The sequence below is a fragment of the Melopsittacus undulatus genome, chromosome 5 (genome assembly GCF_012275295.1).
Source record: "Melopsittacus undulatus isolate bMelUnd1 chromosome 5, bMelUnd1.mat.Z, whole genome shotgun sequence".
Taxonomy (NCBI): Eukaryota; Metazoa; Chordata; class Aves; order Psittaciformes; family Psittaculidae; genus Melopsittacus; species Melopsittacus undulatus.
In genome coordinates, this window is record NC_047531.1 from 51948760 (window position 1) to 51973433 (window position 24674).

The 24674-nt window shown below is 41.3% G+C and overlaps 1 protein-coding gene across 1 annotated transcript in view; it reads left to right on the forward strand.

Annotated features, from left to right (window-relative positions):
* Nucleotides 1-24229, forward strand: part of AKR1D1 (aldo-keto reductase family 1 member D1) — a 34894-nt gene extending 10665 nt beyond the window's left edge. The window contains exons 2-9 of the mRNA XM_005151748.3: nucleotides 5921-6088; nucleotides 10469-10585; nucleotides 14706-14783; nucleotides 16962-17084; nucleotides 18829-18938; nucleotides 19411-19576; nucleotides 20334-20416; nucleotides 24058-24229. Of these exons, the coding sequence (XP_005151805.1) occupies nucleotides 5921-6088; nucleotides 10469-10585; nucleotides 14706-14783; nucleotides 16962-17084; nucleotides 18829-18938; nucleotides 19411-19576; nucleotides 20334-20416; nucleotides 24058-24100 (888 nt within the window). The 3' untranslated portion in view covers nucleotides 24101-24229. The remainder of the gene's footprint in view (nucleotides 1-5920; nucleotides 6089-10468; nucleotides 10586-14705; nucleotides 14784-16961; nucleotides 17085-18828; nucleotides 18939-19410; nucleotides 19577-20333; nucleotides 20417-24057) is intronic.
* Nucleotides 24230-24674: the final 445 nt, after the last annotated feature.

Below are 24674 nucleotides of genomic sequence, written 5' to 3' on the forward strand. Positions count from 1 at the left end.
GCTCTACCTGCTTTTGCAGAGATCCCTTTGCTGGGTTTTGTTTCCTGGATGGTGGCTGTCAATGTTTCCGGGGGATGAAAGCCAGATTTTCCGGTGTATGAGAGAAGGGGGTGTGCTGGCAGTTGCATTTTCCAAGAAAGAGGTGTACAGTACAGCTTCTCCTTTATAAGATTAAACAATTCTAAGAATGTACCCTTGTGTGGCTCATATCCTCTGGCTTTGTAAACTCAACCTGTGCTTTCCTGTAGTGCCTTCAGTACACATGTTTTCTACTAACATCTTAAGCCAGTCCTCTTTGCCAGTTTGTCCGGAAAACAAGCAAATGGAAATAAGCATTTGGGCTTCTAGAAACTTGCATAAGAATCTGTGTGTGAGAGCCGAGCTCTGGCAAAGGAGGCTCTGAGTCCAGGAATGTACCTACTTTCTCCTTCCTGTGTTTAGCTGACTAAGATTTCTAAACAACAGCTCCACATCTTAAATTATAGGTTAGGACTGGAGTGCTTAGCCCACAGTTTGGATCTCTTGTGTAATTCAGCTGCAGCTAAATTCAGATTTTTCCAGGAGATGGCCCTGTCTCTCCCAACACAACAAACTCTTCCTTCCAGGGTCATTATCCCCAGATGAGGGACTGGATACCATTGCACTAACTAGTGCAATGCTGTTTCCTCAGTTCTCACATGCTGCTGAGACTGGTGCAACCCTGTAAAGCTGAATATATATGTGAAATGAGGCAGAGCAGATTCTGGAAGCCCAAGTCAGACTGTTTTCCTTTACTGTATGAACTAATAAAGAGTAAATGACAGTAGTTATGTTAAGACATTTATGAAAGCAGTGCCTGTGGTAGCTGCTCATGTGGTTTTGCAAAATTGCGGTCTACTAGTAGTGTGTCCTGTTAGCTTTGCCCGTGGAGATAACCAGGATGCCTCTTCATCAGCTGGAAAGCTGATGGAAATTGCTGACCAGAAAAGGATGCTATAGAAAAAGCAAAAGATTTGGAGGGCAGCTGAAATGTGACACTAAATAACAGCAGTGAGTAGAACAACAACTAAGTGCTAAACAAATAGCATTCTACTTCAGAGGTAACAGTAAAACTCACAGGCATGCCTGTACAAAAAAATACTCTCCTGTGGCTTGAACACATGAAACCATGAGCAAAACTGAAGCTGTACATTTTCTATGGTAGGGAGAAAAGTTTTTAACAAAATGGGATGTGGTGGAAGGTGTCTGGAATAAACACTGAAAAATAAAAAAGTTCATTGTCTCAGAGTAAAAAGAGAGCAGATCCATTCAGACAGGCAGAACTGATGAAGAACATTGCTTTTTCAGACTCGTAAAATGTAGGAACTAGCCAGCTGGCTACTTCATTTACCAAGAAGGGGCCAAATTGCTGCTTCCTTTCTTCCAGTGAAGGTGTAAATCTGAGTCTTCCCCTCTGTCTTTCTGCCACATTTATTTACAATGGAGCCTGAAGGAAACAGGTACTGGTTTAATAAGTCATGTGTGGTGGTAAATCAGCAGGTTTACAACCTATTGATTGAGGGAATAATTTCATGTATTGCTTCCTTAAACTCCATGGTCTTAAAAATAACCTAAATGGCATTGAAGGAATTATAAGTGATTCAGAGGGTTTTCTTTTATCATAAATAATGTAATAAGTTTAATATCTTTTCTGATTGACTGTAAGAGCACTGAAGATAAAAATCTGACTTAAGAGTGTTCAAGTGGTTATAAAATTACAGTTCTGAAACAACAGTTCTTGATCAAAGTAGCATAGTTGCAGGGTGCACTGATTAGAAACTGAAACACTAATTACAGCTAATGATCAAACATACCTCTTACCTACACTTAAATATGAAGTATTAAAGAAGCAAAAATTTGTCTTCAGGCCAAAGAGCCCAGAATTACTACTGACAAAGCAGAAAGGTTTATAGCACAGAGATATTTCATTACCTCATCTGGCATTAGTGCTGCTTTAAACATGAGCCCTGCTTATTTGGGAGTAGTACAAGAATAAAGGCTTACCCAAAACAAGCAGAAAGCATAAGCAACCATACTTTAGATAACATACACCTGTAAATATAACCCACAATAAGGAAAACAAGGAGGTCTGGCTCTCCTGGTAGAATGAAAGTGGCTGTCCCATGGCCAGGCAGCTTGGGATGCACTGCTCCATCAGCTGCTGTGACTGAAGTATCAACCCTTATACAACACTATGAGATGTAAGAGTTGTCATATCACAGAATTACATCTACACTTAAGTAAACGTTGTTTTTCGGTTGGTAGTCTCTGATCTGTTACTACTATAGACTTTTGTTTCCACAAAAGACAGAAGAGATTAAAACTTCTCAGGCTAAGCAGTGCTGTTGAGGGGAGATGCATATTTTTACCTTCTCTGATGGAAAGATAGATGAGCAGTGGCGATCTGAGTCATCCAGCTTTAATATGGTCTGTCAGGAAACAATGGAATAAGATACGACATTTAAGGCAACACTTCTAAAAAGTGGCAAAACCACAACATGACTAGCCTGTGCAACTCATCAGCACAGTTTACCACAGCCCATTCCTGCAGGATTTGGAAGGATTAGATATGTGAAATGCTAGAAATGATAGTTTCTCCATCAGAATGAAAATAAACATATGGTAGAAAGTTTCCAGACTTGCAGATGTCCCAGTCCTTCATCTGGGATGGTTCAATAGAGGCAGGATTTTCCAAAAACTGTTCCCTAGGTTGCCTTGCATTTTTATATGAAGCACCTTAGACCAGAATCTGTCAGAACTAATATACCACACATCAGATGAAATGAACTAGTGCAATGAAAACATATTTAATACAAACCCATCTCGGTCCATTGGTAATTAAGATCTGGTCCAAAAAAAAAGCCTTCTCAAGCCCCTAAAGAATAAGATTATTCCTTGAGATGGAGGAGTCTTTCACAAGGTTAATATTTGTACAGTTGTGTGCTAGTCCCATGCAAAAGATTAAGAAGTAAGTCCAGCTCTAACATAAATTAACTGATTCAGTCAAAGGCAATTGCAGGAACTACAAGCTTTCTCATTTTCCTCTATTCCACTCTCCTTCCAAGTCAGCAATTATGCTATTTCCCTGTGAGACTCTACCTTTCTTCACCTATTCCTTCTGCTTTTTTTACTGACCAGACTGGCCCTGGTGTTTGAGAAAAGATGCAACTCAGTTATCAGTCTTTCTTTGCTTGGTGAAGTTTGGTTTACAGCTTCAGGAAACAAGTGGGAGTCATGTTCATGCAATCTCCCAGGAGTGAAATAGAAGAGAGAGGAAATTCTAGGATCAGGTCCACACCCCATTTTCAGGCTCTTCAACAAAAGGAAAAAAGTAGAAAAACAAAACAAAAAAAAAAACCCACAACTTTTTTATCTTTTAATCTGTATTAAGATAGCGTGTCACTGTACTCTGAATGTTCTGCTTCCATACACCTGAATGGTAGAAGCCAGACAGGCTGAAGCTATCTCAAAGTCACACTGCTTGAAAAATCAGGTTTCATCAGGAGAAAACATTGATTGCATCTTTTAAAAATATACTTTTCATTTGGATAACTAGTCATCACTTAGACTTGAGCTCACAAGACCTTTAAGCTGAGCCCTGTTGCTCTGCACCAGTCAGCTTCAGCTTTGCAAACTGACGCAGCTCACTGCTGAGGCAGAGGTTTGATGTTGTCATCAGTAGTAGGCAGGCTTGTAGTACTCCTGTCAGCTTTTTGCCTGCTGCCTTCCTCAAATCCTTGCCTGCAGGTTCATGCAAGGACAAAGCAGTGAACATGCTGGAGGTTGTCACTGCTCCATGCCTTGCGCTTCTGTAACACTGCCCAACATGCCCCAAGTGAAAACTAGCCATTGACTGCGCCTCAAACGATCTCAGCTGCCATAGTCTTCATTACATCCTACTAACAACTAGGAAAGGGCCCTGGCAGGGGCTAGGCATGCCTTTGGGAGGCTCCCACAATGAAAGGAGCAAAGCATTCAAACACGTGTTTCACTGTCTCTCTCAATTAAACAGACAATATTACATTGTCACTGCTGTAAATACTTTAGCATGCCAAATTGTGCCAGTTTGCCTCTCAGCCCTCACCCACATCTGTAATAAATCAGGGCAAGTGTGAGCAGCTTTGCATTTAAGTAACCTCTAGGCACTCTACGCTGGAGCAGAAAAGTCTCCCCTCAGCCCAAATAGAAGTTGTTTCGGTCATGTCTGATAGCAGCCAGCCCAGATAGGACACTAAAGAGTAGAGCAAGCAGGCTGGTATATAGTCCCATTGCCGCAGAATAATCTGCCACCAGATTCTACATATTTTTGTCCAGAAATTGAAACACAGATACCTGGGGAGGTAAGGGACAGTTAGACTGGATGAACTCCAGCATGAACCTTGTGCATAGCTCAGGGACTCAGCTCTGGGACTGAAAGACCCAGGTTGACCCCCAGGTGTCTTCAGCAGTTCTTAATGGATCTTTCTTCCATGAACATGGAAGGGCAGACTGATGTCCTTAGTCGCTGCAGCATCCTGTGGTGACTACAGCTTTCATATCTTCTAGTTCAGCAGATGCTCTTCCACCACCTCTTATTTTGCTGTTATTTTATGGCAAAATTCCAGACAGCTAAGCCAATGGCTGCTGTAGAAGTGAAGCTTGGAGGGAGAGGAGGGACTCTGACTGCTGTAGTGAAAAGTGGTCCTCCCCACAACAGTCCTGATTCCTGTCTTTCCTTGGCATCAGCAAAACCAACAAATTTGGCATGCTCTCTTCATATCCTGCCTCATCTTCACATGTCTCTGGCACCTGGGGTTTTGTTTTTAGTAGGAGAAGCAGCACGGTCTTGGCCCTTCAATTGGAAGCAGCAAAATCCACCTCTTGGTATTTGCTGCTGACAGCAGCACAGCAGAGTAAGTTGACTTGCCCTGTTTCACTTTAAGTGAATCAGATGTCCTCATCTCAGCGGAGCAATGCCTATGAAAAGGGTGGGAGAATAGAATTGCAACATGTTGCTGAGAGCTCTTCACCACCACCACTTAAAGCTGCCCTCTCATTATACAAAGTGGGGGAACAATAAGATGTTTTCAGTACAAGAATTTCAGTGATCAGTCAAAAGATTTCAGTTACCAGACTTATGCTTTCTTTGCTTGGTTTGGCCCATGTGCATTTTCCTTGCCACATTGGCTAATGGAAAATATGACTGTTCTGAAAAAACAAGCTCACTCTGAATTTGAAGTGCAGCACACAGTACAAAAATGCCACTTGGACTTATTAAGAGATTTCTTGGGCTCATCTTACACTGGAGCAGTAACATTACACTAAAGCATACTGGTGCCTAGCCACACAACAAAGCAACTGTTCAGAACTGGGGGCAGCAATAAACAGTCCTGAGCCATCACTCTTCAGACTGTGACACCACCAACGGTAAGTTGATTTGAGGAGAAAGAGATCAAATCCAAATTCCTGCTCTGCTGAAAGCTCTACTGGGCCATGAAGTATTCAAACAGTCTCTGATCAGGCAGGTGGTTGACCAGGTCTGCTCAAGCAAAAAGCTCTCTTCCACTTGAGTAAGGTATTTTATCAAACTGTTGGTGTAGGAAAGCTCTTGCTCTCTAGATAGGAAGTTCTGAAATAATTTTCACATGGAATACATTCAATTCTACTTTCTGAGGATTCCAGTACTCCCTCTTTCACAGATACACAGAAATATTTGCTTTGCTGCTTTTCCCAGTCACTTAAAATGCACAGCCCACTTTTATTCACAAGTTGAAACACAGGTGTCTGGGAAGGTGATGGATGGAGGTGATGGAGACTGGACAAACTCCAGCATGAACCTCATTCATATCTCAGGGACTCTATAACATTAAAGGAGAGGCAGGCAGGAGGCCAAAACAGTTTATTCTTTTTCTTCTCCCATTAGACTCCCAAAGGTTCCTGTTTGGAGTCAGTGAAGATTGCCATTGATACTGGCTACCGCCATATTGACGGTGCCTTTGTCTACTACAATGAGCATGAAGTGGGACAAGCCATCCGGGAGAAGATTGCTGAAGGAAGAATCAAGCGGGAAGACATATTTTACTGTGGCAAGGTGAGAAGCTATATTTGGATTATTTACACTAAGTCCATAATTTTTGTGAATGTGCTTTCTTAAGAATGCCAGTGGTCAACATCTGGCATACATCCAGATCCAACATCCTTTATTTTTCTTTCCTAGCATTACCATAATGCTGCAGAGCTTTACGAGAGCTAGATTTGCTGTTAAGCAAAGGAATCACTGTTGTTTTCAGTTTAAAACCCTGTTAGCATTCTGCTTAGTAGTGTAGGTGCCTGAAAGTTTAGACCATTGCTACACTCAGTGATGCTTCCTAAGCTGTTATTTTCCCATGTGTTTTGCTGGCATGCATATTTATATAGCCACATACTGAGCCTGATGTGGGTAATGATCTGGCAAATGAGTTATTTTCTGTTAGAGTAATTCCCCATACAGGTTTGCCGTGATATTGCACAATGAAAGGGGTGGGAGCAAGTGTCTGTGTACCAGGAGAACATCAAGTACATTGGTACTATTGCCAGAAAACTACTCATCAAGCTACACCCTTAGTTACTGTATCACCTGTCATTAAAAAGTTCTAGGATGATGAATCAACTTACTTGGAGAGAAGATGTCATCACATTTCTGCTCTAGAGCAGCAAGGCTAAAGTAATGCATGAGCTAGTTAGTACTTTAAAGTCTTGGCTCTAAGAGTTAATTCTCTCTTAGAAGAATGAAAGCTTTTGTCAGATACTTCCATCAGACAAGGGATACTGCAATTACAATGACTATCCCAGGTATAAGCAGGAAAGCCCATTGTACATTGCAGAATAAAGGTCAGATGGCCCCAGAAAATTTTGTCCAGGTTTTAGTGAAGTCTATGGCTTCAAGTCCCCCTTCCTGCAGTGCTTCTTTGAACATATCAACATAATATTTTCCTTCTCCTTTCCCAAATAAGATATAATCCACAAAAGTTATTCAACAACCTTGGAAATAAAAACCATGGCTCCTAGGGTGAAAGATACCATGGGATAAAAGGCCCATTTTACTGTGAGCAATTTAGTTAAGCTCTATGATCTTGGAAACTAAGCTTCAGATGGGGTAGGTTACAGACCAAGTGGATTTTCAGCAGCTGTAGACCAATTTCCAAGTACAGCAATTTCCAATCTGTAAAGTATGCAACTCTTCCAAGTTCCCTGCTTGGGTCTAGTAGTAAGAACCTTGCCATCCTAAGAAAAACTTGGTGTTCTCAAATTTTCCACCTTTATCAGGGTAGTCTCCCAGTCTTTCATATGCCAAGTAAGTTGACTTGAATCAGTTCAATTACTTTGTTTCAACTGTTTTATATTTTCATTACTGCAAATTACCAGCAATATTCCAAATCAAAAACACAGAGTTGTGCCAAAAGGTTAGAACCAGATGTCCTAACAATTTTGAACCTTTTAACTTTCCCAACTGCTTCCCCTGAAGTTTATTTTCCCATATAAGCCTCTAGGTTCTGTGAAAGCACACCTCCTTGTAAAGTTTCCAAACTTATTTTATTACATCTTTCTATATTCAGTTGTCTGATCTAATCACTGGAGTATTTTCCTAGTTGATAATCACTGCTTAAACATTGAGCCATCGATAAAACTACATTTGATTTGTTGATTGTAAGTTCAGTTTTCCCCTAAACTGCAGATCCTGCAAGCCACAGGGCTGCAACATGCAGTATCACAAGAGTCAGTACTTGTGGTTTGCAGCCTGCCTTGTGGCTCTGAGATGGGACATTTGGATTTATCTTCCTGTTGTGTGTTACTTGTGCTTGCCAAAACTTCAGGTGCTCAGGGTGCTCATTAGAGCATACCTGTAGTCTTTAAAGACTTCAAAGGCAGAAGTAAAAAATATTCTGCAACCAATTCAATCCATCACAATCCAGGATTTTCACAGGTTTCAGTGAACATTTTCACAGCAGCTCTGAACTTCCCAGGAGGAATGGGACTGGATATCCCTTGCCTAACAAGCTTTTGTATATTTAGCCTTATGTACCTCACCAGCTTGAGAGTTACAAACATGTATCAAGCCACTGATAGGTACCTCAGCCACAGGTTGGTAACTGACCCATACCAAGTGTTGCATCTTCTAGGAAACATGTTAGTTACAGTAGACCACACTCAGAAGCAGTCTGCACATCCCACCTTAGCTTTCTTTTCAGCCTTGCTGACCCCAAAAGCACTGGAAATTCCCAAGACCTTTCAGATTCAAGCCCCTCATGCAGATATTTTCTTAAGCAGAGATGATGTTTTGGCTTCAACTGGAGGCTGGTCCATCAGCAGGAACTAACAAGAACAGCCCTGCTGAGTGGCAGTGTTACTGGAACAGTGACTTGGTGTATTCACGCTGCATCTGCCAGTTGAAATCATCAGCACTTGCACTTGGCTCTTGCTGCTGGCTGATCAGGCAGAGCAGCTCAGCATCCAGAAATTTTAGAGGTTTTATATCAACTGCCAACATCTCACTTGGCTTATATTGCAAGACCTTTTGCGTCTCCTCTTTCATCCCAAGATATTTCTTTCATTAAACTAGAAGTAACATTTCCAGGAAACATGGTGTCCTGAAATGCCAAAGCCAGCTGGCAGCTTTGACTGCTCAAACTTCTACATGGGTTCTACTTAGGTAGATAATACAATAACTTGTAAAAATCATGAAAACAGTTATGAAACTCTTAAGTTTCCATGGCATCTATGTTATTAACATAGTACAAATGTTTGCTGTTTCTAAAGGCTGTTTCTTTAGAACTTTTGCTGTTTGTTCAAAAGAAGTATATTCACTGGAAAGGTTTAAGCTCAATAACACTGTGGTAGAAAGGGAGCTTAGAAAAACTGCTTCTAAACTATCAACATACCTCAGGTTACTGAATTTCCAAAACACAGTAATGAAACAAAATAAGCATGAAGAGTATACAGACTCATTTCCTTAGTTATATTCAAGTCCATCTCATTTTACATATGCACTGCTTAAAAAACACCCAGACCAAAGGCTTTCAGGAAATCCACTGGAACAGCTTAAAACTCCGAGAGGAAGATTTTGGTTCCTTTACTGTAGTGCACCTCAGCCTGTGTAACCACCATCTAGCGATCACAAAGTCTTCATACCTTGCAAAATACAAATGGGCAAGGTCTGGTATGAATTTCCAGGTGCCAAACCCTGTTTTGGTTCATCAGTTTAGGGCAGGGTCTAAAGTGCGGCGCTCAATGCAACTGAACTTACAGATAACACATCCTTGTCTCTGCTGGCAGAACTGAGCAGATTGTTTCCCTGACGAGTATCTATAATACAGTATAAAAAAAGAACAAACATCTAAAATAATTTAAAGCTCACCTAGGCTATGTTCTTTGATACCTATAATCACTATCTTCTTCTGAAAATGGCAATTCAAGTGTTTTATGTCTCAAGAACAAATTCATTCTACATCTTAGCATGCAGTGAATGCCAGCTTTGGTGGCAGAACTGACTAGACAATGACCATACAAACAAACTGTCGATTTTTTCAGCCAATAAATGTGCCAAAAAACTTAGTATGACTCCTCATGTCAGTTCTGTGCATTGAAAAAAAGGTAAAATAGCCCAGTTCAGTGTGCGCAGACAAATGGCACTTTAAACCTTCCATTGTGTGTTAATTTGGGGTTTTGTCGATTTTAACTACAGTAATCCATTATGAAGAGCTCTTGGTTACTAATTACCATGCTATGTTATTATCTTTACAAGATAATTTGCATCAGCTGAGTTCAGCTAGGGATAGTACTGAAAGCTTACCAACTAAGCACACTCCATAGCAACATCAGGCATAACCCTACAAGGAAACAGTTGTGATTAAAGAGTTTGAAAAGGCTCTAACTAGTCACACCTGCATTGCAGTAACTAAACATCATGCATCTTTCAGTGAGGACCAGGGAATAAACTAAAACTTTCCTAGATCAGGCAGTCACTCAGGCTCCACAACCACAGGAGAAAACCAAAAGATTCTCTTTGTCTCTGTGCTGGGTGCTTGGCTGTTCAACAGCTAACTCACATGATGCGAGCTTCTGCCTTCAAGCATAAAACTGACCACAGATTTCTTGTGGGAACAAAGTTTTCTAGTGAAAGCATATGCTTGGAAAGCTCAGAAAACAAAAGGAATCTGTCTAAGATCATTGAGCAAGAGTTTGCAGTAAACTCAACTCAGAAGATCCTGTGTTGTAATAAACAAATATGCATGTCTTTACTGTGACAGTCCTGGGCAAGGATTTCTGCCTTATCTTCTACACCTGCCAGGATAAGTCCCCTCACTTCTGTCTTGCGCTGTGCATAACAGGTTCTGACAGAAGGATAAGACTGTGTGTGTGAGGGGTGGCTCAGCTGGAGGATGCTCACTGTTACTCCTGGCACCCAGAAAAGAACCTGTGCTTGTTTCCCCAGCTGTGGAATACCTGTCACCCCCCAGAGCTGGTGCGTCCCACGCTGGAGAAAACCCTGAAGATCCTGCAGCTGGACTATGTTGATCTCTACATCATTGAGCTGCCAATGGCTTTCAAGGTAAAAACCAAAATTAACTAAAGAAAGGGCATGATTGGCTTCAACCAAGGTCTCCATGTAGCATCTTCCTTGCAACTTCCAGTCCATGTTAAAAAAATAGCCTTTTGGCTAGATAATGCTTGATATATACTGTATAGATACATTTCTGCTCACTGCCCACACAGGGAGGATTGTATGTGGTATGAGAACTGTTACTGACAGTTGTTGCGTAGGGTCTCTCCACTGGAAGGACAGTTCTAGCTGGGGTTGAACACTTCCTCACTGACAAATTACTGTGGCTGAATACTGAATCAGCATATATGTCTTGATCCTGAGCCACGGGCAGGGAGTCACTGACAGAAAGTGGTTATACAAAGGAGAGAAGGAGCATTGGCAAAGTTTGGGGTGGGGCAAGGGAAAGTGGAAAAAGCCATCAAGTTAATTTCCTTACTCTGTCCCAAAACCAAAGTAGTAATAAACCCACTAGGCAAATTGTAGTTATAATCTTAATCTCCTTGAACTCCAGTGCTTCTCTTGGACAGCTTCAGTAGACCACAGCTGGTCCCAAACATAGGTTGTCCATCTCTCACACTTCAAAGTTAAAGCCTGATACTCCTTCATACTGCTGGTTCTGGGCAGCTTGTAGCCAAAACCTTTGAGTGCAAGGAGCTCACATCAGAGTTGTATGCCTGTTTTGCAACAAGCTCTTGCAGGTCCTGAAAGTTTCTGGTTTCATGGGATTTTGTTTCTTGTTTTACAGTTTTGGTGTGCGATTAAATGATATAAAAGCAAAATAAATAATACTGCAATTAAAAGAATTAGATTCAAAACATATTTAAGTGGTTTTGAACTAATTAAAACCTTTTCTTAGAGAGAATAGGGTCAGGCAATTAGGTGGCTAATTGTTTCTGAGGGATATTTAAGCTGTAAAGTGGCCTCTTTCTGCAAGAAAGGTAGTTCTCTGGTTATTAAAATTGTATTTTGCTACAGACTCCAAAATGCCAGAAGCATCACGTAGGAAGTGATTTACCAATGAAGCAATCACTTCAGACCTGCAGCTCCTTCTTCCCCAAGGAAGCTCTATCTCATTAAGACCTGTATAGGAGTAACTGGGCTCAGATATTAAAACTTTATTCATACAGTCCCACGTATGGAATCCTTTTGGGTACGTTTTTAAAAATTTCCCACCGCTTGCAATTTCCTGTTTCCCTCTGCTTGTGTTTGTATTCTCCAGTAGTTCATTCTCCCACATAGTGAAGGTCATTGTCTCACAATATAAAAGTATAGACAGCTGGCTTTAAAGTAATGTACATCTGACTCCCTGAGGCCTGTGTCAACAATCTGAGTTGTTAAAGGAGTATCAGTCCTAGAGATTCATTCATGTCCCCCATGAGAATGGAGAAAAAAAGAAGCTGCTTTCTGCCTGAAAAATAGATATATTTCTGTGCCAAATAGAGAAAGAGAAAGAGCCTATCCTTTTGCAGTGTTGACAGGTTTTCTTTCTTTGTTCCCTCTCTCACAAATACACCCATCCTTCATGCAATGCTTACCTTTGGTGAGAAGTATGCAGGTGTAAACTAATAAAATCCTGCTCTGTTCTTGTTGCAAACATTGGTGTATTACTGTCTCTCAAAAGCCTTCTAGCAAAAGCAGTCTCTGCTTGAAGCCAGTGTGAAGACAAAACTTAAAGTCCCTGAAACTGGTAAGAAACATGCCCCTGCAAAGCCAAGCAGTTTGAGCTGTTACAGAGACTTTTAGGCTGATGACCCGTGTGGAATAGGTCTCCTCTGGCCCCTGTGTGCCCTCTGCTTGGGGAGATCAAACCCAATGGCAGGTTTTCTAGGCGGCTCTGCTCATATGGCTGGTCTATCTTTCAATGGATCTGTCAAATGTTCTCTAAATCCCTCCCAGCTAAATTATTCTGTGATCTAGTGGGAAAGCATGTATTTTAGCCTTATATTGAACAAGTCTCATCCGAGTATCTTCTTGTCATTTGAAAAGGATAAATCAGAACAGATCAATGGCCTCACTGTTTGACTTCCTATCACCTTCTGTTTACGCAACAGGCATTCGCAAGTTGTTAAAATTGCTCTTTTGAGAAAGCCTGCTTGTCAAAGACCATTTTGTGAAAGTGATGGGATGTGCAGACCTGCCTTCCAGCATCCGTGTGGGTGAGGAAATTATTGTAATGGGAGTATGGCTTTTCCTCTCAGAGGTTACCAAGTGCTGTCTTTTAAATATGCAAGTTGTCTGGTAGGATTTTGAGTGCCTCCAGACTTTGAGCATGACATGATACAACATGATCCCTGCACAGTGGCAGTGATGTGTGGTGTTGTCCCACTTACTTCAGTGCTCATACTGCTGCATGGTGGACAGCTACCTTACATTTAAAGTGTGTGGCTATCTCTAAGGGAACTGTGAGAGAATAACTGGTGTGATGTAGTCCATGAGAAATCAAAGCTGAGAAATGTGGCCTTTACAAAGACCCAGTAACCACCATTCTGTAACCATCAAAACACTACCTTTCTCTCAGCATTCTATTCCTCTTTATCCATCTGCAGACAGTTCTCCCATTCAGAAACTCCCTTGTAATAAAAGGTAGCTTGGCAGAGAAAATATTGCCTGGAGACTATTGAGCAGAGTCAACTGTACTTCAGCACCTTGTATAGTTCACTGGAGGCAGAAGGAAGGATTAATCCTTGTGGAAACCTACAATAGCTGCCACCACTTAGTCAAGATAACTTGATTTTCAACCGGTCTTCATCCTAAGTTTGTTCACTTTTTAGAACACAAGTGATAGAAATAGAGGGAAATGGGGGCATGATCAAGCAGCTAATGTAATTGCTTTGTATTGACTACTACAAAATAGCATTAAACAGAATTTAATGAATTAGATGTGGATCAGAGTAAAAAGGTCTTGAATTCAGACTCATCCCCTGAACTCAAAGAAATCCAGCTGCTATGCATTGAGATGGAGAGTCTGCTGAGATAACATGGGGATGAACAGTTGCTTCCATAACATCATTGGGTAGTTTTGTAAAAAGGGCTTCTCCACCTCAAGCTATGATGTCAGTTTGTCTTCTAATAGAAAAAAAAATGACCCAACAGTCATCTACCTCTTTCTACCTTTTTTTTTTCCAGAAAGATACAGCAACAAAGGCAACAAGTTGTCTTTGTGAAATTCATTGAGAAAATACAGCACGCTTGGAGGAGACAAGCTTATGCCTGTAACTTAGGCTTTAGTCTCTGAAATCTGAGGCTGTGTTTTTCTTAGGCTCACTTTTCCCATGAAATGCATTGAGTTTGAACTTGACTGAATTTGGAGGCGCCAGTTACGGATCATATTAGTCACAGATGCATGTTCCCAACGAGTTACCATGTCAACATCTTGCACCCAGGCCTTTGAAGTGTCACAGTTTGCAGTCAGATCAAATGTCAAACATCACTGAAGAGGTTTTAATGGGAAAAAGGTGAAATTGTGATCAGACAAAAGGAGGGGAGGTGTTAATGCATTCTTGCAATAACAGTGAAGTGACCAGCAAGCAAGAGAAAGCTGTGCTCATTAGATATCCGCTCATAACTCATCTCTGAAGCTTTGTTTGAGGGGTATAGCGATAGGAAGAAAGAGTTCCTAGTGCCCAAAGAAAGGTGGTGAGTGAACTTAAAAGGTTCACAGCCTTTGCTATAGCTACACATGTACTAGTAGAAAAGGGCTCTTGGAAATGGTCCCTCCAACTACTGGGAGGTGTACTAAACTGGTACTCTTCCCAGGTGGCTAAGCAGGATCAGCAGAAGGGTTGGGAAGAAAGGAGGAAAAGAGTGTAAGAGAATACAGGTTGGTACTCTAACCCAGTCCTTTGGAAGGAGCCCAGTCCTTTGGATGCCACAACATAAAGTTTATTGAAAAACAAGGCCATCCGGGAACTTCTGAGTGTGCACTCATGTGAAGTGTATCCAAGGATGATCTAGCAGTTGGGCATGTGGTAAGCCCAGCACAAATGACCTGTTGAACTTTTGGTGTTTCAGAAAACTTGTGATTTTTTTGTTGTTGTTTGCTAGTAGAAACAGCCTCTGGAAAAATCTTTGCTTTGAGGAGTGATTTTTTTTCTTTAAAGCACAGAAATGTGGTTTTACTTTTCAGCCTGGAGATGCAATCTACCCAAAAGATGAAAATGGAAAAATTATCTACCATGAGACAGACTTATGTGCCACTTGGGAGGTAAGCAAACACAGCATCCATACAGACATGCTTTAAAACCACAGATCTTCATTCTCAGTTATCCTTGTGGCCTTTATCACTAATGCTGAGGCATATTGACAAGGCAAATGGATCAAATTCTACTAGCTCCATGGATAAATTTTTATGCTGTAAAAGTATGGGTGTTGTTTCTTGCCATCACTTAATCACTTTTATAACAAAATAAAGCATTGAAAGAAGGAATGTGGATGTCAGGTACTTCAACAGAGTGCACTTTACATATACCAGTTGAGGTACCTGTCTCCTCTATCAGATCTTAACAAAAAGAGAAAGTCACTAAGAAGTGACTGCATCCTCCTCAAAAAAGGAAGCTTTTCACCTTCAAGAAAAAACAGAATTTGCCCTAAAGCTCACCATGAAAAAAAAAACCAACCCAAAAAAACACAACCCAAAATGCACAAAAAAAATCCAACAACAAAACCTAAACTTCTGAATTCAATTATCAAATGAGAACACAAGGTTTTTCTGCTAAGAAAACTTGGAGGGGAGTAGCATTTTTCTGAAAGATTACATCCTAAATTTATTTCTGCTGCACTCTAGCTCTTTAACCAGATGTTTCCTTAAGCCTACTGCTACTTGGCTTCAGAATCTCAGGTGAGGCAGGAAGTGAGATTAGCAACTTCCTCACATTCCTGCCTTTCGAAGCCTTTGACTCACTTTAATTCATGGCTAGAGCTGGTCAGCTCTCCATATTCAATAGGTCTGCTGCAGAACTATCCCTAATTCAGCCCAGTTCACACCAAGAGATAACATGGGCACATTCCACTTCAGCTTGCACCATCCAGAGCTGGACAGTTTGTCCCAGTTTAGCTCTGCTTGAGGTAGAGCAGATAAAGGTGGAAAATGGTGAAATTCTGAGTGCAAGTTCAGAGTGGAAGAGTGCCAAGAGCAGGCTTGGGCTTTCCCCTGGCAGCTGAGCCATCCAAACTTCATCTCAGGGGGAATGGGGACTTCCACATTAGCTGTTTATGTTACCCTTGTCTCTGGCTGATGCAGCTCATTCCTCTTATTCACAGGCTAATTGCTCAGATGTTGAAAGCAACAGTTGTTTGGTCACTGTATGTTTTTATCTTCAAGCTAGTGCTTATTGTAAAGAATATATTGTAGCAGGCTGCTCTCTTCAGCTAATATGCCAAGAGAAAAATAGGTGGCAGTGAGTGCCTGTGAGTAACAGTGTCAATCTAAATAAAACTGGTTAAACTCAATCCAAATAATTTCACTCAGTATGGTGCTAGCAGGCAGAAATGGCTCCAGATGACTGTATTTGCTGACTTGTCACTGAGTGATACAAAGCATATGAGGCCAAGTAGAGGTCATCAAATACATAGTGCCTCTTACCTCCTTGCTTTCAGCTCCTGTGAGACAGAAAGAAATAACAAAACCGGCAGGAGGGGCATGCAGCTCCACAGTGGGGTCTGCTCTGTCTCAAACAGTCACTGAATTATTTGTGTGCAGACTTTCTGGGAGCAAAGTGGGAGACCATAGGAAAGGAACCTCTTTCCCCTTAACAACCCAGCAGATGAGGCTAATGAAGACCAGGGCATGTGCTCATATCCAGTATTTGCAAGGGTATTACAATTTGTCTGAAGTGCAGAGTATCTAGAATTCCTCTCTCCTTTTATTTCTTTTTTCTTCCCTCTCTACTTTATACTGTACTGAAATTTTCTGTGCTGGTTTTGTGATGTGCCTTACAAGATATTTAGGGGATTTCACTGGATAGAGACTTCATATGAAAACTGTTGTACAATCAAAAGGAACAGACTTATCAAGAAAGCAATCTATTCTGTTCACTCTCGCTCCTCCAGCTTTGAGGCAATGCTAAAACAGCATAAAGTAAGAAAACTCTTTAAAAGCAGGTATCTGGCACTTACCTATCTGTATCTCAGATTAATCTTTCTGCTCTCCAGACAAATTTTACCTTCACAGGAGGTATGAAATATTAGGATTTGGCCTGGAAACAAGCCTACATGGGAAAAGGGTTTAGGATAGCAGGAAAGTACCAGCCCTTATGAGTTCTGCTGCAGCAAAGGTTTGTCTGCAAACTCGAGGATGGTCTATATTCCTCCTATCTCTCAAACACATGCTCCAAGGAGTCAAACCAACACGTAGGACTACACTGCTCTTTTGCTTTCTTTGCAGGCTATGGAAGCATGTAAAGATGCAGGCTTGGCAAAGTCGATTGGAGTATCTAATTTCAATCGCAGGCAGCTGGAGATGATCCTGAACAAGCCAGGACTTAAGTACAAACCTGTCAGCAACCAGGTATGACTGCAAGCCAAGGGCAGTGCCTACCACGGTGCCTCTGCCCTGTAGTGAATGCAGAGGTATGCACAGCCTAAAACCACCATGTGCAGAAAGGTGAAATATGCTTTGCCACAGATGCTGCCCTCCATACTGTCACACTTCCATTTCTAGCTTGAAAAGTATTACTCATCCTACCTAGGCTAAAGATAAATATGGGAAAGTGCCGAAACAATCGCTTTCTCTATTCCTGCTCCAGGACTATTAAAGTATTGCCTTTGTGCCAAAGCTCCATAATAAGGTTGAATTCTGAGTCAATGCAGATCTTAAACCACTTCTCTGTGCCTTCCTTCAAGTTCAAAAAATTCCCCAGACAAACTATTCAGAGCTAACCAGTCTTCAATGAAGCCATGTCTACCTCAGCTGACACCAAACTAAAACAACCTTAAGTATCAGGGATCCTGAGTCACTCTAAGCTTCTCAAGTTTCAAAGCCATTGGAAGTAACTCCTAAATTCCCAGTACTTGCTCTCTCGTGCCTTTCCTATAAGACATCATTAAGAATTAGAGAAAAAATGAAGTTAAAAAGGAGACCTCATTAAGCAACCACACGTGAGCCGAACAAGCCCATGAAGATGACGGGCATGTCCAAGTTAAATTACAGCAACAGGGCTCAAAGGAGGCTGTGAGTGGCGGTGACCCATCTTAATGCCCAATATCTTTGGCTCTGGCATTTGGCAGGTCACTGCATTTCCTAGAATCATGGGTTAGTCCTTCTGACTCATCTGGCACAAATGAATACCCACATTAGTAGTATCAGAGAAGAGGCCAGAGATCAACTGGAATCAACTTCCCGTCCTCAGCACATGGCCTGGAGAGCTGGGATTGACTTGAAGCAGGGCAGGAGAGTTGGCCATGGCCTTCATTCCTGTCTTTGGCCTGCAGGGAAATGCAGCCTGTGAAAGGAGGAAATTCCAGCACCCTTCACTGGTATTAACATGCCCGGCAGGTGCAAAATGTAATTGCCGTTTCTGGCGTGCCCCTAAGACTGCATTGAGCATTGCTGGTGCTTCCTGGGTCAAGGAAAACCAGGCAAAAGATTAAACACAGCTTAGGGCAGCTAGCCAGCAAGCAAGCATAGATGTGCCAACTAGCTTCAGATGGCCTGCAAACAGTGGTTGCTCTGTCACCTTGTAGACATCCCTTTCCCAGGGACCGAGAACACGGCCAGAAAAATCCCTGCCTGGAAGGGAACAGTATTTGCAATGTGGTAGGGCAAACCTTGTAACAAGGTCATAAACATTATGAAATATCTTATCCTCTACATATCCCCCCCATCACCTTTCTATCTCGAAAAGCTTATGCCAACACTTCCCCTAAAATCAACATTAGATTAGTCATCCTGAATGCAAGAGACAGAGAAACAAAGAACTGACCCACATGAGATGTATTGCCTTCTCAGCCTACTTCTCTGGTGAGCTTCCCTTGCCTCCATCCCCCGCAGCTACTGCAACCTTTCCACCAGGGACTAATAAACATTCCTTGCACCCGAATCACAATCACAGGTGTTGATCTGCTGTCCACCAAAAACCATCACCCAGCAACATACAAGTAGAACAGTAACCACAGACTGAGTTTCCCTGTTCCTTAGCATACATCTTTCCTGAAAGGATCACCCGGTCTGTAGCTCTCACAAATACTGGGACACCATTAGCTTCTGTATCTGGTCCTGTTCGTTAATCATTCTTTCTACATTATTCTTGTAGGTTGAATGTCATCCCTATTTCACCCAACCCAAACTCTTAGAATTTTGCAGACAACATGACATTGTTATAGTTGGGTACAGTCCATTGGGAACATCCAGGGATGAAACATGGTAAGTCCCCATGTTACTTTCTAATAGAAGGACAATATCCAGGGAGAGAATAATGGTTCTCCACTGCTGGGACTCTGTGCACAATACCTTTGTCCCCATTTCTCAAAGTAGTTTCAAATTTTAATGTCTAAATATTACTGTTCTGAATGTAAACTTGCAAACTTTCTGTCACATACTGTCACTAAAATATGCCAGGTGTCTGTACAGGAGATTGCCTTAGTTCTCCTCTAACAGAAAGCAAGGGTATAACTGGGAATGTTGAGGCTTGAGGAAGTAGAAACGAAGTCAGTCAGGACATCACACAGGAAGTTGCCTTTGACAGCCCTCCAATAATGCCAGAGCTTTTCATCAGTCTTTCACATTACTTGTCAAAAAAGGTGCAGCATTTTTTCCATAAACAAGTAAATGCCTCCATGTTTTAGCATTAAAGTTTTTTTTTATTTTCTTTTTTTTTTTTCCAACTTTCTTCTAGGGTAAATGTGTCCTCCCCTCCTTTACTGAAGGATCCTGTGCTGAATGCCATTGGCAAAAAGTACAACAAGACAGCAGCGCAGGTTGCTTTGCGTTTCAGCATCCAGAGAGGGGTGGTGGTAATCCCAAAAAGCTTCAATCCACAACGCATCAAAGAGAATTTCCAGGTAAATATATTTCGATAGTGCATGGATGAATCCATTTACACTGGCTTAGCCCTTACAGAAGGTGATTTCCCGATTTCTTTCTGTAGGCTTGACCAATGTCAAGCTTTGCCACATTTGATGTTTTTTTCCCCATCGCTTAATGGTACCATGCTACAGCAGTAACTGAGCAGAGTAAAGGAAATTTTCATGTCTTTTATCCCTCTGGAGTAGCTAAAGTTCCAGCTGGTGGAGTATCCCAGAGCACCAGTTACTGCAATGAGCAGCACAGGTGAGACGCAGTAATTCAGTAGATCAGCAGACCAAGGTTTCTAGCTGTAGGTGGTCAGTAATGACTGACTTGTAATACCCAGTCTTCAGACGTTGAGCAGCTATGTTAGGGAAGGGTTGCTGCATACAGGTGTGCCAGAAAGGTTTATAACCACACCACCAGAAAGCATCTGACTTGAGCACTACACTCAAAAAAGATGAAGAGTTAATTCCTGTGACACTTGCATTCAGTACCCACACTGCTCCCTACTTTTCCTGCCAATGTATTGCTTTCAAAGCTGATGGCCCAGTGCTTGCAAGGCTATTATTTTCTTCTTGCAAGAGTACAAGCAAATGGGACTAAATCATGTTCTCAAGACTTTCCTATAAATGCAGGTACTGATTCTGGGGGAGAGAGGGAGGATGGGGCATTGTATTTTGAAATCTGGAATATATGAATGTTAATTACAACAAGAAATGCAAACTTATGCCTAACATCTCTTTCCATTAGATCTTTGATTTCTCCCTCACTGAAAAAGAGATGAAAGAAATTGAAGCCCTGAACAAAAACGTTCGTTATGTGGAACTGCTAATGTAAGTCCAGAAGGAACCCTAGATCCTCACAGAGCATTCCTGTTTTTTCAAAGGATTAAAAATAAAAATAACTTCCTTTTATTTTATTATAAACAACCTTATTTTAAGGTAAGACTTAAATGTTAGAGGTCTTTAATGCAGCCTTAATATGCTCCTGGAGCCATTGCAAAAATAAGCATGCAGTACTTGCTTACAGCTCATACGTCAAAAGCCCACCTAGTAGAAAGTGACTGTATCTGGCTATTCTATCCACCTCCTTAAACACTTGCTGCTTTATGTTGGAATGACAGTCTCAGTCACTGACAAAGTGTAGCATTACCCCTGTCTAGCAGTGTGGGTATCAGAGTCGAAATTCAAATAGGAGCACTTTCTTATCTTTCCACTCTTTCACTCCAGTGCTCAGCAAGCCATAATGCTGCTCAAGTACAATTGTTTATTGATTGTAAGCCTAATGTTTCCAGAGGCTACTTGTCATAAGTTACCATGTGAAAAGCTAAAAATGACCACTGCTATAGATCGCCCCAGGACTAATTTAGGGAGAGTTATGTTCCTTCTTACCTAATACTTTGGTCAGAGCATCAGAATTTGCCTACACAACTTTCTCATTAAATAAAATATATCTTTAGTGACCACAAGTGGTCAGAAACTGTTTCAGCCTTTCTTCTGACACCATCTTCTTCAGCAACCTCCCTCTCCTACTGTCATATTGAGTTGTACCTTCTCATAAGGAAAGCAGAAAGCCATGCAGCTTCTTTGACTGCTAGATGACTTTCCAGTTATCTCTGAGAACTAACACAGCTTGATCTCTTGCTGCTTATGATCTAAAGCTTACTACCCAATGTGGTTTTGCTTCACCACCCCAGAAGGCTCAGTCTGACCCAACTTTCTCTTTCAGAGAATGAGGCCATTTGTTTTTCTTTCAGCTCAAGAGCATCTACAGTTTATGGCCAAATTTTATGCTTTCCCCTTTTCAGGGCACTCAATGTGTAGCAAATGCTAGAGATTCATTTCCATGCATTTCTCCTGGATTATTAGTGTCTTGACAAACTGTAGTGTGCTCAAGCACTAAAATTAATGCAAAGCAGAATAGCAGCATCAATAGCACTCTAAAATGTAGGCTATTGCTCAAAAAGAGGAGGGAGATGTTGCAAAGGAACAAATAAACCACTTACTGTGCTGTTACATATTATAGGAAATATGAACTAATTTAAAAGCATCATAATGGAGTTTGTCTTTCATATTTAAGCTCAGCCAGGTGCTCTGAAGTTTTAGTTTCTTAAAACTCAAAAGCCTTCCGTATATTAGCAGTGCTTTGGTTCCAGAAGGCTTCTTATGAATGGCCTAGCAGACTGTTATGTGTGTTTTGGTATTTGAAATGGTTTGTTTTTCCATAGCAAAGTTAAGCTATAAACACCGTTTAAACTTTTAGTGTGTATACACACAAAATGTAACCTTGGTACAAATCCAAGAGCCTTTTTTTCAGAAGCAAAATTAAAGATGTAAATGCCCACAAGAACTTTCTAAGCCACCAATCAAGAAACCTAATAAACTAAATGCTTTACTTTATTAGACTTAATTTGGTCATGGGAGACCACTTAGGACAAGGAAAACAAAAGGCATAGGATGGTTACTGGCAGCTCTATTTTCCCACAGGAGTGCCATATTTGGGGAAAATGCTTAAATACAGTGTGACCTCAACTGTGAAAAATGGCTTCTTAGAAAAGTGATGTTGGCATGCAAGGAGCAGCTAAACATACATCTGCCCCCTCTACAGTGTCTGGTGTTGACACTGCCACAGATGAATTACCAACCTAAGAAGATTTCTTATTTCATCCAACAATATGTATCTGAAAAGTCAAACCACCATACAGAAGAAATTCTGGTTAGTCAACTTTGTGCAAAACCTTCGGCTGCTGTGATGCAAATGCCAGCAGGAATGGAAAAATCTAGCTTTTTCCTCTGGCTCTTCCAGTTATCAACTACCATGGGTACTGTGTGCAAATCGGTTGTTTGATGGTGTAAGCCCACATGAACAGGATATTGCAGTCATAAGGAAAAAGTTAGCAAGTTAAGTATTGAATACAAAATGGAGGTTTTGTAAAAATATGAGTATTTCAGGAAGTGCCAGTCTGAGGTGGTTTCTTCTCCCCTTAGAGCAATCTAGAAGCATTGTGCTGGGCAATTTTTACATTAATCCATCTGCCTATCTTGTGCTTCTGGTCTCTGCTATGGATATTCTTCCTTACCAGTTATTCCAAGGTGCATTGACTCCTCTGAGTGCATCACTTTCACTCAAAGGACTCAGACCTTTGAACATGTGCAATCTGCAGCAAGTGTGCTCAATAGATGGAAAGTAGAGATATGACACTGGCAATTCAGACTTTGTCAGCTTACACTGAAACCAAACAAGCCAAAGTGTTGTGGCTTGTTTTTTTTGAACCAGCTCAATCTGTTAATGTGTAAACACTTCTGCTTGGCTGAATATTGGAATGAAATGTTTTGACACAACCAATTCAAAATGTTTGATGCCTTCCAGTTAGTTAACTTCAATATTGTGATTGTGAAATGTATCCTTCCCAAACTCCAAGGATCCACAGCTGGGATAAATGCCAGTATTTGTTGTGTTCTGCTGTAAGGCAAAGGAGCCAGCTGCCATGGTACACCTGAGAATGCTCTTCAGAAATTTTTACTTTTGCTAATGGAAAGTGTTTGTCAAGCCAGAGCTTGTGGTTTAGCATCATCTTCTCAAACAGACAAGAAAATGCACAACAAAACACAACCACCTCTCTCTCAAGCCTGCCAATGATGGGCAAACCGTGCTGGGTTTTTTTCCACCTGGGACACTGAGAATTTTATTCTTGCCTTTTATAGAGAACCTAGATCGTGTGTCTTCCCTGGGCACGCAGTTTTTAGAGTGAAGCCTGAAGCATCTCCACCTCAGGGTTTTTCATGGCTGCATGGTACCATTCTCCCCTGAACTGGGTCACCTCGAAGTTGTTTCATAAATTCTCTGCCACTACTGCTGTTAACCTGGCAGATCATCTACCTCTAGCCTGAGCTAGAGTACCACCAGACCTAGTTAAGATATGGCAGCCACTTGGAGAAATGCAGCTTACCAGACCCAGACTTGCTCATGCCAGCTCTAAGTGTATAAACCAAAGTAGCACAATCTGGTGTCTCCACCTCCCCTTCAAAAATAGGCCTTATTTCTGAGGACCTTTCTAGACATCTGATCAAAGTCTTCTGCTTCCACAATGTACACATAGCTGAGCTAAAATACTTCTACTAACCCAAGTTAAATCCACTAGGTTAACTAGCAAGAGCAGCTGATATCCAAACATTTGTTGGTTTTTCCCATCTGTCCTTAAGGTCTGTAAGCCTGAAAAATGGTCCTTCACTGTATTCTTAAAAGCATAGGTTTACTTCCCTGCAGGGAAGATCATGCAGAGCAGACAGCTTCTGAATAAGGAGAAAACCCCTCCATGAAGGCCACCTATATATTGCAAGGAAGAAGTTTGTCAGGCACAGGACAGTGATATCCTGTGATATCACAGTGATATGACAGATATGACAGTGATATAAGCAATGTGATATCCCTCTTCAACCAAGCAGCTCACTTGTTCCATCTCACTTATCCACAGGTGGCGTGACCATCCAGAGTATCCCTTCAGCGATGAATACTGAAAACAGGGTGCATCTGGCTAGTTTCCAAACTTGGTGCCACTGCGCATCGCTGAAAGGGACCCAGCGTTTGGTGCTTTGACTTCGTTGGAGATTGTTAAAATCAGCATTAAAAACATGACATTTACTTTCTCCTGTCTTGTCAGTCTCTTATTGCTACTGAAGAGCAGATCTATTTAACCTGTTGAATCTCTGGTTTTGGCTTAGGAGATTGAAGCTTCAAAAACTGTCAGCTGATAAAATTGAAGCTTTCTCTTGAAAAACAGACTTACTAGTTCAAACCAAGTCATTTTCACTCAATGACGCATTCTTTACTGAATTTGAAACAAGAAGTTCTGCTTCAGTAGATGTGAAGCAATATCATTTTTTTCACAGCTCAAGTGAGAGTTAGGAGCAGGGAACTAATTGGATGAAATATCAACATACATATAATTATATCCACTGCTTCATGCAGTGAAGCTTGTTTCACTCCAACCAAAGAATTCTTCAGCTGTATACATGGGCTGCATTTTGCAGGTACACACCAGATGGCTTCACATGCAACTAGTTCAAGCTGTAATGCATTATAAACATGTTC